The following is a 15,584-nucleotide window of genomic DNA, read 5'->3' on the forward strand; positions in this document are numbered from 1 at the left end:
TCTTTTCGTGCAGACTTGCAGAGACCTTCCTTACCCCTAATGTTTGAAGTTTTTATTTTTAAGATTTGCATTTGATTTAATCTGTTTCTTAGCTCTCCTTCATACTGCAATTTGCCATCTACAGGATTACACCCAGGAAGTGCTAATTCACTCCAGGATCTTCTAGACCTGCTTTTATGGTCAGGTGAGGTGGAGTATTATAAAAATAATAATGACTTAAATTTGTATAAGGCCTTTCAAGAAACCCAAGAACACTTTACACATGAATAGCAACGGAAAAAAAGGCTGTACGTTAAGGGTTTTGTTGAAGACAGGTTGATTCTCTTGATACAATTAGACATGGTTGTTTACTGTTAAACACTCTAACCATTAAGGAAACTATCCATCCATCCATCCATCTTCTTCCGATTATCCGGGGCCGGGACTTGGGGGGCAGCAGCCCAAGCAGAGAAGCCCAGTTCTCCCTCTCCCCAGTCACCTCCTCCAGCTTGTCCGGGGGAACATCAAGGAGTTCCCAGGCCAGCCGAGAGATGTAATCTCTCCAGCGTGTCCTGGGTCTGCCCTGGGGCCTCCTCCCAGTGGGACACTGGGTCCTTTCAATGTGAAGGAGCAGCGGCTCTAATCTGACCCCCTCCCAAATAGCCAAACTTCTCACCCTATCTCTAAGGGAGAGGCCAGCCACCCTTCAGAGGAAGCTAATTTCCGCCGCTTATATCCACAATCTCGTTCTTTCCGTCACTACCCACAGCTCGTGACCATAGGTGAGGGTAGAGACGTAGATCAACCGGTAAATTGAGAGCTTGAGACAGAATATATACAATTATACTTATGAAAATAGAGTTAACAGTCCAAAATCTATGCCCTACGTTAAATTTTACAAAGCCATTTAGTGGACCAGATTGGAGCCTTTCCTAGGCCAATTATGGCCCCCAGGCCTTATATTTGACACCTTTGCTGTAAACTTATTAAATATAAACAAAGAGGGGTGCTCTTTTCATATGGGATGTTATGCCTTGGTGGCCCATGAAGTAAAAGGCGGTTACTTCCTTTGTTTTAGACTCTCTTAGCAGTACAAGTCATGTGCTCACTCCTGCTGAATCAGCAATCCCTGATGCAGTTTTATTGGATATCTCACATCACTCTGCAAGAAAATAGGACTAGATACATTAAGTACAGTTTATACTCACGATCTGCCTATTTTCTCTTCTGATGGGAGATTAAAGGACATAGATATGTGCTTCTCTGAGTGAATGAAGACCAAAAAAGACTGCAGCAAATCAGGATTCATGCTTACACTTACCTGCTTTCACAGAGAAATTTGATGAAAAACATAGTTATGGATTGAACATATGATGAATGACTTGTGGGGCGAGTGTCCCTTCCCCTGTTGAAATGGGCTGTTGGACTGGAGGACTCTGGTCTTTTCTTATAGTGAAAATAGCTTATTGTAATTATGCACTGTCGAGTGCAGCAGTTAAATACACTGAAGTATGGCAGGCCTCACAGCCTTTTGTTGAAAAGCTTAAACCAGCCCAGAGTCACAGGCCTTCCTATTTAACAAGCTAATTTCTGAGTGTTTCCAAGTCTAACATTAGCATAAAGACAAGCACATAATTGTTTGCCTTAAAAAGAAATCTAAAGCTTGAATATAATCAAGCTTTAGATTCCTCTAAAGGGACTTTTATCAAACCTGTTATTTACTCAGGCTGTATTTTCCTTAGAGTTTTCATATCTTAAAAAGGTTAACCGTTAATTGCAGTGCTTGGTTGTAATGACAAAGTTATCAACTGAAAGAAAAAATATGAATTCCCAGAAAGCTGATTGTGTTCACCCGAACGTTGCATTTTCAGTTATCTTAGAAAATAATAATGAATTCATTTTAAAAATAACCATTTTCATTCTACATTCTAGGGAATTGCGTACATTTACAATCTTTTCCCATAATGGCATGGAGACCATGGTGGTTGATGAGAAGCCTACAGGAAGTTAACGTTTTTAAATTGTACAACTGTTGTATTCATTTAGAGATAAATAGCTTTCTATTATATTGTATATTATGTTATACTTGTCACGGTCTGCGGAGACAGGCCGTGTGGTGGTGTGTGTGATGGACCCAGGTGCGTACACAAGTGAGTAGACGGGAGTGAACTTAACAGAAAGCGAGCCTTTATTATGGCTGAAGACAAAGTGTACAAACACAACAGGGATAGCGTGACTAAACTAGACTATAACTAAACTGGGAAAACTAGTACTGTGACAAACTAAGAAGACTCAGAGACTATGGTGATAACTGCAAAGACCGACCGTGGGAACACAGACGACGCGACACAGACTGTATGAAACACAGAGACTAAACACACATGAGGGATGATCAGGGGAAGAGGCCACACATGGGATCACAGCTGACACACATGAACCTAAAGACAGGACAGGAGAAGTGAAACTAAATACACTGACATTGAATACAGACTTTCAAAGTAAAACAGGAAACATGGAGATTAGACATGACATGAACTAAACATAACCACGCAGACATGACTCATGACAGGTAGATGCACGAACCAGGGAGACTGAGTACAGGGGAAGATGACAGAAATGACAACATGAACTTGGCAACATAAGACACACAGACATGAAGGGCAAGGGAGACTTAACACAAGGGTAATATAATTACAAACGAGCTAGAATAACTTAATGAACCTAAACAAACAATAAACATCAAAATAGACTAAACACAAATCACTGGGTCGCACGACCCAGGACCATGACAATACTGTGTGATAGACATGTAACCTATCCAGTGTACATCACTGGCAGCTGGGATAGCCAGCACCATCCTGAATATCTCACAGGACTGTTTTCATGGTGTGAAACAGGGATCTCAGTATGATTTTCTGTCATTTATTAAAGATTTGCCAAAAAAAAGAGTTTAAACAGCTGAGAAGAATTCTGTGGCTATACTTGTGAAAGTTCCTCTTTATGTGAAGAAAGTAGAAGCTTTGAGAAAAGCTTAACTGGGATTTGACTGTTGGAGGTGAAAGAGCATCCGAAACTTTTGATTTACATGAACAATGGGAACCGGCAGAAAAATCTTCCCAGAAAAGCAGCTGTGGAGGTGGAGGAGTTAAAGCAGACAGGAGACATCTGACATTAAGCTGAGGGTTTGCTTGAGGCAGTGTAAAGTTGTCTGACTTGCCCTAAAGACAATAAAGATGCCGAGGTGTGAACATGAAAGCAATTTGTAAAATCTGAAAAGATATGTTTTGATGTGACACATTGTCAGAATGGAGCTTTAATTGAATATGTTTTTATTTTAAACGTCTCCCTGGTGTGAGAAAAGCAGGCCTCTATTAATTCTCCAGACTACTGTTTAAAAAGTCATTGTGTGGATTTCAGCAGTGGAATGTTTTTATATTTGAGGGAGGTTTCCAGATTATGCTAAAGAGATAACAACAGATCGCTTGTTGACATATTAACAAGCAACCTGTTGTGTGAATAATGCCGTCAGTAATGGGTCATGGTAGTGATCAGACACCAAAATAAAGCTATGGAAGTGTGAAGGAGGCACTTATTTCTCAGACAGGGATGTTCTCTCTGGCTTAAAATGACTTGATCATCATGGATATGTTTGGCAAATATCTTTTTTTTTCTGTGTGATGTTTTGCTTATGTTGGAAAAAGGACTGAAGTCAACTGGATTTATGAAAAACTACATATGAAGAAATTACCAAGTTTGCAAGTATCTTTATGACTCTGTGTTATTGTACCTAAAGTATATTCAACCAGCCTATGAATATCTTGATAGCACTATTATGTTAAATTCATTGTAATTTCTGCTGCCCACTTGGTCACTCTTAAATAATAAACTTTTAATGTCAGTGAGACTTTCCCCTGGTAAATAAAGGATATATAAAAGTCCATTTACCCCAAACTGATAGCGGCTTCTATGTAACAGGAATGTTCTTTCCTGCTCAAAATTTCTTTTTTTTTCAGTGTGGAAAATACCGGAAGTCCTTTTTGGCACAACACCTGACTCTAATTAAAACCCTCCTGACGCAGGTGTGATCCTCCGCCACGCCAGAGGCCTCTCGCTGTTCTCTTTTACATGGCGCCACGATAAAGAATTAAATCGACCAGGTGGTAGCTTATTTTTATCAAACGGTACTCGTTAAAATGAAGGTACCGGAGGAGGAATCCATGAGTGACATTTTGAAGCGGCTGACGGGCGAGTCCGCGCTCCCTGTCTACTGCAACATCGAGAAGTTCAAACGAGGACGGGACAATTTATACTTCGTGGCCGAGGACTTCAGCCAAACTGTGAAAAAACGAGAGTTGGTCAACGCCAAGGAACGAATGAGAGTGAGTGTTTTAAAAAGTAACCCATAACCACAAATGAAGGACTGGTAGCAAACCCTTAGAAAGAGGGTCCTGGAGCCATTTTTCATCCACTGTGTTTTTTAATTTCAAGCCATTTTCACTGTGTTGAATAGAATATAGCCAAATTTGCCAAACATTTTTTTAAAAAAAAAACATTTTTAGAATTGCGGTCTGAGTTCATTAAATTAGCTTAAAATAAGCTACAAATATGCATCCACCTTTGGTCCTAGAGCCAAAAAACGGCCCATTGAAAACCATTATAAACGCTATTTTCATTTCATTTTTCATAACTAAATGTAGTGCCATCGTCAAAGTGAGGGGGGCACTTTAGAGTCCGGGCCTTAAAATTTAATTTTTTTAGTTGTCCACCAGGTGGCGCCCTTCATATTTCAGCATTGAACGAACTCAAGCCAAAGATTCAGATTTTGAGCATGTCTTTCTGCTTTAAAAAGGGGGGGAGTGGTGTTGTGTCACTATCAATGACCTTTATATTTAAAAAAAAAAAAAGGTCTTTATGTCAAAAAAATAAAATAAATAAATAAAATAATAAAAAGACACTTTTTTTTCAAAAGTATTTTGATGGCCAGACAGGCACACTCCAATGCAAACAAATTGAATATAAAAGCAAGAACTAAAAGCAAATTGGATTTTATTTTCCCCTTAAAAATCATTTTTTTTAAATACAGCTGCGGTTGAATGACCTGGAAGTAGTCATTGATGGAAAGCTAAGATACCGCATTTCTAAATAGACGCGCATTGAGCAGAAAACGGAGATGCTTTCAGCTCACACTGTTAATGGATCACGTAGCGACACCAATTATCTGCAAATTGTGAGCGAAGAGGAGATCGATTGGAACAGCCATTGGAGGATTTCGACAAACTGGCAGACAATGACTAGGCTCCGGACGCTCCAGCGTACAGGTCTGACTCGCCGTGTGCCAAAGTGCGCACAGAAACACTTTCGCTGTCCTGAGTACGAAAAGTGCTGACGTTGTCGTTTGAAAAAGTATTGTTACATTACCATTGAGTTTGGGAGTTACAACAAAAAATGATATTTTTAAGTGTGTGTGTGTGTGTGTGAGAAAACTTTATATGAATATTTCAGGGAGAAGTAGTTTTAAAAGTAATTTAAAGTGGGAAAAAATATAATATTATAGCACTTTTTATGGTGTGGTCGATTTTTGGCTCTAGGACCAAATAAGGATGTTTTTAAGGACCTTCCAAGGGTTAACGGCTCACTCAAGGAGGGAAGCTGTTAGCAACCTCACAGCTAACGATGCTAGCTGGAAAAATAGATGTTATTGTTCATTTTGGGAATAATTTGCTGCTAATTTCTCAAAATAGACTGACGACTTTATTGTCCAAGCAGAATTGCAAGTTTAATGTAAACATTTCGACTCTCAATAAAGTAATTCCCCCCCCCCCTCCTTAATCTGTGCCACTCCGCCCTACAAGGAGTCCTCGGCTAATGTTTTACACAGAGCTGCACTTCACCATTAAGGCACATTGTTTGGCGCTGAAGTTCACTCGAAGGCCTGCATCTTGGGTTTTTTAGCAGCTGTGTATTAAGTGCTAAGCATGACCGCTTTATGAATGCATCCTGGCATTAAATGGTCTGAAATGGACTAATTTTCTTGGAAATGCAGTTCTCCTTCGTTGTTATATTAGAGATGTTGTTTTTGGATGTTTGAACAATATTATTAGAATAAATAATGATGATGATAATAATAGCGCTGATATTTGCATAAGTAGTCCTGCTGGGGTGCTGAAAGTTGCCTTTGTGTTTAATTAAAAACTACCTTTTTGTATTTCAAAATTGACAAGTCTGTATACAACTCAGTGCTGCTTACAATCAAATAAGTATGAATACTTTAGTTTAAACCGGGATTTGCTCCCACAGGGCTTAAATTTCTACAAGAGTATCAAATTGTGACAATCGCTCCTGTTTCAAATCCTACAGTTTTCAGTGTTTGCTAAAGCACTTCAGCCTCTCTTCGTTGCAGATCAGGAACTTGAATACCATGTTCTCTCGCTTGAAAAGGATGGTGCCACTGATGCGACCAGACCGAAAGCCCAGCAAAGTGGACACACTCAAAGCTGCCACAGAATACATTCGACTGCTGCTTGCAGTTTTGCAGGAAACTGAAAGTGTAAGTACTGCGCTCGGCAGGACTCTCTGAAATGACAAGTGTATTGTTTTCCAAGAGCAACACTACCACTTATTGTGAAATGTTGATCTGTGTTTTGTTTTCGTTTATTTTAGGATGATGGCAGTGGGACTGATTTCTTAAAGAATGCAATCGCCTACAGTCAGACTGAAGGCCTTGGTAGTGACTTTTGGCGAGTGGATGATGTAAGTGGTGTCTGTTTCTTCAGTAAAGGGACGCTGTTGTATCAACCTACTAATTGTGCTAATCCACATTCAGAATGTGCATACATCATTAAATGGAGCGTCACATACATACTAGTGCTTTGGCCTAAGTTCCTGCAGTTTAGTTTTGCATTTGCATGTCTGTTGGGTTGATTTCAGGTTAGTGCGTTAGCCATTAACGCCTATCCCCATTCTTTGCATTGAGAAACTCTTTGCTGAAAGTAAGCCTAACAGCTTCCAGATCATTTATTCTGGCCATATGGCAAGAAGGTCATCACTGCTTCAAGCACTGTCTATATGATCTGGTCAGAGAGCAAGGACGGAAAGCAGTGCTCTGCCCTTGAAGAAGAGACATCTGCCCAAGATGAAGAAACTTCCTCTCCAGAAGATGAGGGGACAATCTCCAAAGAGGCTGACTGCATCACCACTGAAGATGAGTACTAGCCAGTGTGTGAATCCTCTTCTTTGGGGGAGGATTGGGGTTTGGGGGCATGGAGGTGGAGGCCGAGCAGCTGATGGAAAAGAACATAGGAGCATTTTCTGAGACCGAGGAGCCGGTGACTGAGTGGATCCCTCATGAAAGGAAAACCATGTGGGTCCCACTACTGAAGAGAGACTGCTCTACAATCCAGTACCCACTGGTATCAAACCAGATGTCACCCTGTATGCAGTTCCCTGCACTAGCAGCCTGAGATCTACTTTTGACTTTTTTTATAACAAAGGAGATCTTTTAGCTGCTGTGCACCCTTACAAACCTGCACGGGAGGCAAAGGTGTGAGGATTGGAGGATTATAGATGAAGTGGAGATGTGAGCCTGAACCAGAATGAAGCAATACGTAGCATGTTGGATGACAACACTGGAAGTTCTCAGGAAGTAAAAAAGGGAAAGGGGTTCAGACATTCAATAATTTCCCCCAGGGATCAATAAAGTATTCTGATTCAGACTCCAACTGACGGAGGAGCTCTGAGGACAACGTCTTTCCTTCGGGCACCTTGGCACTGAGGAACTCCTCAGATAAAAACTGGCACAGGGGAAACAACCCAGAGCTTCCTCCCCAGCTCCTCCAGATGCAACAGAGGAAGATTTTGTTGTCTGTCTTTGGCTTCACCAAAACTACCACATGCCAAAGCAACGGAGGAATGTGCTTCTTTTGACAGCAACACACAAGGAACCAGCAGTCAGTGATGGGGAATAGAGGATGCCTAGAAACAAGAAGCAATCCTGGACTACAATAGACACAAATACAGCTTAGATAACTTGGAGAGGATGTTGGCACCTCAAGTTGTTGAAGGAAAACTAGCTGCTGGCTCTTTTCTCCAATCTCCTGGATGTCTTGGGATATGATGCCTTTGTCCTGCCGGAAACAACTTCACTGAAGTGGGGGAGTGCTCTACAAATGAAGAGCGATCCTGGGAGAGCTGGGGCACATGCTGGTGACCTCAACAGCTGCAAGACACCCTTGTCCCTGATTCTCAGCCACTTCTGCCATTGATCCCAAGATACAGTAGTCTGAACAGGTGTGACCCACACCCCACCAATGAAATGAGAAGAAGGTGCAAAAGGCGCACCTCCAGGATTGGAACAGCAGCCCCTTGCACCAGGTGTACAGGGTGGGCCATTTATATGGATACACTGTAATAAAATGGGAATGGTTGGTGATATTAAAGTCCTGTTTGTGGCACATTAGTATTTGTGAAGGGGGGGGCAAACTCCTCAAGACGGGTGGTGGCCATTTAGAAGTTGGCCGTTGAAACCAAGCACACCATTGTTTTTCTTGTGACATTACCAATAAGTTTGTGTCACATGGCCCTCTTCCTATGGGGGGGGAGTTGTATCCAAGATGGCTGACTTCTAAATGGCCACCAATTTTATAGCCTTTTGTAGACTTAAACAAGGGGTGCCCGTTTTTGGCCACGAGCAAGCTGAGAGGGAGTTTTTGTTTTTGCTTTGAGGTTGTCTTCCAGCTAGTGCAGTGGACAAACTGGTGTTTAAAGGGTTAAAAATGTAAAAAGTAATAACTATCTTATATTTATGAAAAGAACTGAAGTTAGTTAAAAGCTTTATGCAGAAAGAAGGGTTTAAAAAAAAAAAAACCCATGAAAATAATAAAAATTACAGACCTTATCTGTTGGCTGGAAGGTTAGTGATTTTGAACAAACCCGGAGGGTTAATACATAATTTTTTTTTTTCATAAAGCCACAAGCAGCAATAAACCATTCATTCCTGAGCAAAACATAAAACTACATCAGCTCACTGTCAAAACTATATAGATATTTATTACAAAATATTAGCATATTAAATGAAATTATATCTGTTAGTGGAGACTTTTCCAGTGTGTTAGGGTGAGCTATCGTATCCGACATGAAGTGCAGCTTTTCCAGGAAAGTGCTAAATGAACAGTCACACTTTTTACCATCTCATTTGATTGTTGTTCTGGTTTAGTTGGTCTTGCTTTACTACAGTTGACCAGTCACTGTTCCCAGAAATGAATGTTTTATCTAACTGTGCTCTTTCTCCCTGCCAGTTGCTGAGCATGTCAGAGGAACAAATTGATGATGGATTCATTTTACCCCCTGAACCGGTGACAGACGATGGAGAGATGACCAGACTGATGTTGCAGCACTGTGTGATGCCAACATACCAGTTCATCATCCAAGTAGCTCCTGATCAGCCTGCGGTAACTCATCAATGTACTTCATGTTTTCAGGGGTCGGTGTTCAGCCTGTCAGTCAAAAAGAGAGGGAACCTCAGTCTGGATTACTCATCTGATTTGAGGCTTACTACTTATGTTTTTTTGTTTTTGTTTGTTTGTTTGTTTTTAAGTGCAACAGTGCACACATCTGCAGGTCTATAGCTAAGATTAGAATTTTCAGTTGAGTCCCACGAGGCAAAACCAAGAACTCTGCTCATGCTAAAATGCAGCAGTGTGCTTGTTGACATGGTGACTCTGGTCACTTTTGACCCCATAGCCTGTACTCCGTCCTCCCTTGGGACACACAGTAGTGGGGTTAAAATAAAGACTAGTAGATAAGTGACATGAAATCTTGTGTGTGTGTGTGTGTGTGTGTGTGTGTGAGAGACCTAATTTAAAAAAAAAAAATAAAAAAAAAAAAATCTAAAAACGGCACATCTCTAAAATTGGCCAAATAAAAGCTCAACACATTACACTGGCATAATTTAACAACTAAGTCAGAATGCACAAGTGGTGTGTGTGTGTGTGTGGGGGGGGGGGGGGGAACCAAGTACACAAAGTAAATCAGGGGTTTATTGTAATTTTTTTTCATTAATCAAGTTGCATACAGAATTGACCCTGATATATCAGTGACAGCTGGAGTAACCTTTCAGAAGGAAGATGGGCAATGTTTATGCAGTTCTTGGAAGACAAACCCTGCAAACAATAGGCAATCACATGTTTAATTCCACGAATGATCTGGCAGAAACATTCTTCAATTACAGCTGACAATCGGCGCACAGCATTTGATTGTCTTCTGAGTAGTGCCAACATCTGAAAGGTTCAAGCAGTCCTGACAAGTGCCTGAGCATCTGATTGGATAATTTAGGTGAAGAGGTTTAGGTAATGCCAGAGCGAGGGTTTTATCCCCGCACTTATGTCATTATGCTGTACACAGAACTATTGTGACAAGCAGACTTCAGTTTTCAGTGTTTGTGCATCAAATTATGAACATGTAATCCTCCTGGACTGTAAGAGTGAAAAATTGACTTTTATCCAGCAGAGGAAATGCTTAACATTGTAAGGACTTGAACATTAACTTTTTTTTTGTCTTCCAACAGATGTCTCAACCTTGCTAAGCAGTGTTTACAGCAGCTGATGTGGCCTGATATTGGACACCTGCCAGGTTTGCGTTTTGAACACTAATATTAAATCAGTTTACAGAAATGCAAGTGATGAAATGTTGGTGGGATCAGAATTTAATGATCAAGAATGTAATTGACTGCAGATCAAATCAAGTTAGTAAAAGCCCTGAATGATTAAATATCATTCTTGCTTTACTATTCTAAAAATATATGTGAAGTACAAAATTACTCAATGTGTACAAATGTTGCCCTCATGTGGTCTGAATGAGCATCTCAGAATGATTAAGGGTGTGAGTACTACTATATTCTAATTGGGCCTGATTTCATAGAATCTTTGTGTGTAATGATGTAATTGCCCTTAATTTCTTTTTTTTCTTCTCTCAAAGCACTGGATGTGCATCACATAAAGTAGCCTATAGTTGAGTCTTTTTAAAAGTGTTGTTGCACTGCCCTCTGGTGGAGCGTTCCACTGTCTAATCTGTAGTTTCTGTTTCACCTCTGACCAGGGTACTAAAAATACCAGATTAGCTGCCGTTTGCATTGCTGATTTTTAGATTCCTGAATGTGAATTAAGGCTTCCTACAGAAACTTTTATTTAAATGGCTCGTAGTTTTAAGCGGACATTCTAGCCAACGCAACAGCTTCCTTTGAACACTCGTGCTTCTACAAGTGGTGTGACGCAGTGCCACACAGGAGTTATTCTCACATCACTGCTGTGAATAGAACTCCAAAAAGGATGTATTAGAACTGTTTAAGAATAGATGGATAATGTTGAATTAATCACTTTAGTCTACTAGAGAACTTTATTTCGTTGTTAAAACATGAAGATGTAAAGCATGTAGTATGTGCTTGTAGTGTCTTATCCTTCATATAACATAAATGATAAACAACGCTGATTAAACACATACATTTAAAGGGAATTTTAAGATTAAATGAACTAAAACAGTTAAGTGTTTGGGCTTCGTACTCTTTACATGTCCAAAGTTGACTATAACTCGAGTGACCTCGACCTGAAGGTCAGATGTCAACTTGAGAACAAGGTGTAGAGGCTGATGTTCACCACTGGCTGCTGCCAGGATTTTTATACATACTCCTCCATTTTCAGGGGATTAAAAGTAATTGGACTCCTGAAGTTCATAGGAAGGATAATGACATAATTATTTCAATGGTCAAGAGAACCAAATTTTCAAAATCATGAACGCACTCGAACAGGTAGACAGATCATTGTCAATCTACAGTCAAGAGACATGTTTGTGAATGTAAAGTCTCTACGTTCACAAACGATCCTGGTTTCACTCAAGAACAGGAAGCACAGGTTTGACTTTGCTAGGATACAACTGAAAGAGCCTGATCGTTGTACACATGAAACGAAAGTTAACTTGTAACAATTTGAGAGAAACGTGTCAGCATAAAGTCTATAAAACGTGTAGGTAATGTTTTTACATGGCTCATGTGTGGATGCCAGTGAAGCAGTCACTGATGACGTGAATGCTGATAGAAGCAGGGTGAAATGTGAAGCGTACAGACAGGACTCTAGTTTAACTCCCCCCCCCGGCTTAACACCACAGCTTTACATGTTCACTCCATACAGACAATATTGATTTGTAAATGATTAACAATCTCGTCAACAAGTTCCTTATTTGGAGCACATTTCTACAAGACAGATAAGTTACCTTTTTTTTTTTTTTTTTTTTTTTTGGGACCATAAGGCACATTAAGCGAAACAAAACAGTCAGATAAGTCAAACTTTAGTCAACTCATTCGTCTTGCTTCCTCCACTTCCGTGCCATTGATTCATTAATGTCTCGCAGCTGCTCTATTCCCATGTTCTACTGCGTGACTGAGTTTACACACATTATGGTAATATTATGTTGAAGCATGCTATGCATTATTCTGAGGCTCCTGACTACTGTGGCCGTAATGCTCTGACAATCTACAAAGCGGTGCGGCTTTGTAACTTAGCAAAGTCATACTAAAACATTTTGACAGATTTTTGAGCACAGTGTCCCACATAAAACCGGTTTGCAGTCAGTAAGCACAACCAGAATTCATAAGGCGCACTTTTGAGAACATCTTACCTTGGGCATGGGCGTCTGAGAGGTTCTGCCCTTGACTATCTCTGGTGTAGACCATGATATGGGCATAATGTGCCTGTTGTTGACCAGAGACTTTCTGAGTTGCGGAAACTTTTTTTTTTTTTTTCTCTCTCTCCTCTTCGGGGTACTCGAAGGGCTGGTTATGTTAAAAACTGGGGGCTGTGTGAGCTTAATGTGGTGAGGCTTGGTATTCACACTCTGCTCCTAAATGTTGGAAAAAAAAAATGTGGGTGAATTGCTCGTTTACAGCGTTGAAAACAAAAACGTGCACAGAGCCGTGCATGAAATGAAGCCCCAAAGAATTTGTGTTGAATTGGTTATTATTGAATTACTCAAATTGTTGCAGCCTGAATAGGCAAACATGTTTCTAGTGATTGATAAATGGTATGAATACTTTAAGGAAACCAAGTTGTTGAGTGTTGTGATTTTTCTTTTTAGGGTCCTGTTGCTTTGAAGAAAAGGATTGTTTTGAAGAAAGCAGACTTTCATTTGTGGTGTTTTAACCTTTTGGGGTTTTTTTTTTTTTTTTTTTTTTTTTTTTGTTTTGTTGAAGTAAATGTTTTGATTCTCATTTTACAGATTGTATCCTTGGCAGCCTTAAAATGTAAAAGGAATTTTGTTTTTGTAATTTCACTTATGAAATTGTTTTCTGTGTAGGCCTATTAGAAGCCTGTTATATACAACACTTGTTGTAAGAGTCATGTAAATGTTAAACTCGTGTTAGTGTTCAAGAAGGTTTTCTTTGGGGGGGAAAGACTTGTGCTGATTAACAGAATGAATTTGTCACACTGCTGTCACTTGTTAATGTTATTAAATACAAGTGGAAATGTGAAAATGCATGAAAAATTAAAGACTGTAGTTCTTTGTTTCCTTTTGTTTTGATTCAGCTTTAAATATTAAAAAAAAAAAAAACCCTTTGTTCGGATATTTATATTTTATAAACTCAGCAGTAAATTTTAAAGCTTCATACACTTCAGTTCACTTATAAGGACAATTAAGGTTCAAAAGACCTGATGAATTCTGACCAGGTCCCTGCAGTTCAAGAGTAAAGAGGCTTTAAAGGTTTGAAAGCCTGTGTGGAAAGGCAACACCCCCCCCCCCCCCCCCCCCCCCCCCATGATTGCTGCAAAAGATCTTTAGAAATATTTAGAGAAACTGATACTGTTCTGCTTTTCAGGTCTACATGAAGAACATCACTTGAACCCTCATCTGCAGTCTGCAACGCAACATCAGCAGTTTTGTCGGCACAACCTAGCAACTAATTGGAAACTAGGGATTACCAATTGACTATTTTTGTGTAGCTCAGTGTACAGAAAGTTGGTGTGTGTGTGTCTAGTTTGTATTAGATTTTGTCATTTGATGTAATTGTTGTAGCTGGGAGTTCTTCAGCAGCCATATCATCACACTTTCCTTGGGCGGGTTTGAGTAGGTGTATACATTTCGGGTAAGTCATTAATGTACAAACGGAACAACAGAGCCCAAAGTTGAACCTAGAGGTACTCCAACGTTTGATTAATCTATTCCCCCCGTGTGATGTAGATCCTTGAGAAGAGTAAAAAGTCCACACAAATAAGAAGTTAATACAGTCTGTACACCTTAAAACAATCAGATCCATGAGCTCAAGCTACAGTCATCTAGGGTGTTGATACAACTCGTAACCAATCTGAACCTCAGCAGTTTTTTTCTGACTCAAGGCAGCAGCAGGAAACAAGCAGAAGTACCAGCCTCTGCCACCCACCACCTATTATTTACATCTGCTTCCAACCTACAGTAGCCATGTGTTGCCTCCAGCTGCTCATAACACCCACCTGCTCCCTCATGCAGTTTACGGAGCTGGGAAGGAAACCACACACACCTCCCCATTCAGCCTCTCGTCCACTGTTCGATCCCCATCCAACAGTCTCTTACAAAGACCATTAAAACATAACATCCCTCTGCTGGTCTAATCTCCACCCCCACAGAGCTGCAGGCACGTCGCCTACGGCCTCATTTAACCGCAGTCCAGTTGCTACACCACATGAATGTTCTAAGGCCAGACTGGTCTTGGCATATAAGCTTCCCACATGGTGCTGCCAGCTCTTCTAATTTTTTTCCATGCAAAAGTCACACTGCTCTTACATTTGCTGATGAGAGGGGCTTGTAGCAGCACCCTGCAGATTTTAATTGATTAATTGTTTGACTCATAGTGCACGATAATTTCCAGAGCATCCTGCTGTAAAGTCTTGCCATCTCCAAAACAACTGCTCCTGCATTACTGCGCATATTTCTAACTATAGTTGCAGTGCAGTTGCATAACAGGCGTGATAACAAGGCTGCTGAAAGTTTCAAAGAAAAAAGGTTGCCTACCACAACACTGGAAATCCTATTTGTAAAAAGGTAAACATAAAATAAAGTTAATTGTGAATGTTTACACAATCAGGAGTTCTCCATATTATTGACTGTTACATAAAGCGTTATTAAACCTTATTGGCAATTTATTACTCAGTACCATCCTCATAGGTCCTTCATAAAAGGTGATAAAGTTTACTGATACAATGTAACTGTCACATCTGGGCTGTGACTAAATGCATAATTCCCCTGTAATTAAACTGAATTGTTTTCAATTATTTTATTTGAAACTACAATAATTATATTTAGCTATGAACACTTAAAGTTCACACTAATAATAAAGGGGGAACAAGTCACTCCTTGAAAAAGTGTATTTATAATGTAAGATTGGAAAATATTGTTTACCCATAAAATTATGAAGAAGTTATGCAGTACTCCTGTAAGTACTTACAGAATAATTCCCTGTAAAATACCTAAGTTATACAATACTTTTTTAATTACTCATGCGTGACATAACATTGCTTACACATGACTTAAAATTACCTACAGTATCATTATTTCTTTGTTTCCTGTAAAAACGTGACTTGTTACTCCCT

At 39.9% G+C, this 15,584-nt stretch overlaps 1 protein-coding gene across 1 annotated transcript; it reads left to right on the forward strand.

Moving 5' to 3' along the window:
* The first annotated feature begins 4,077 nt into the window (after positions 1-4,077).
* figla (folliculogenesis specific bHLH transcription factor) lies at positions 4,078-13,492 on the forward strand. The gene is made up of 6 exons (XM_080894764.1): positions 4,078-4,358; positions 6,380-6,526; positions 6,640-6,729; positions 9,273-9,425; positions 10,541-10,605; positions 13,099-13,492. Exons 1-5 carry the CDS (start codon positions 4,173-4,175, stop codon positions 10,556-10,558), a joined length of 594 nt encoding a protein of 197 aa, XP_080750890.1. The 5' UTR covers positions 4,078-4,172; the 3' UTR covers positions 10,559-10,605; positions 13,099-13,492.
* Positions 13,493-15,584: the final 2,092 nt, after the last annotated feature.

The sequence above is a fragment of the Rhamphochromis sp. 'chilingali' genome, assembly GCF_963969265.1.
Source record: "Rhamphochromis sp. 'chilingali' genome assembly, chromosome: 10".
In the NCBI taxonomy this organism is placed as follows: Eukaryota; Metazoa; Chordata; class Actinopteri; order Cichliformes; family Cichlidae; genus Rhamphochromis; species Rhamphochromis sp. 'chilingali'.

Coding starts and splice junctions, on each gene's coding strand:
- figla (XM_080894764.1), top strand. CDS start 4,173: ATGAAGGTACCGGAGGAGGAATCCATGAGTGACATTTTGAAGCGGCTG. Junction 6,527..6,639: donor TTTTGCAGGAAACTGAAAGT/GTAAGTACTGCG, acceptor CGTTTATTTTAG/GATGATGGCAGTGGGACTGA. Junction 6,730..9,272: donor ACTTTTGGCGAGTGGATGAT/GTAAGTGGTGTC, acceptor TCTCCCTGCCAG/TTGCTGAGCATGTCAGAGGA.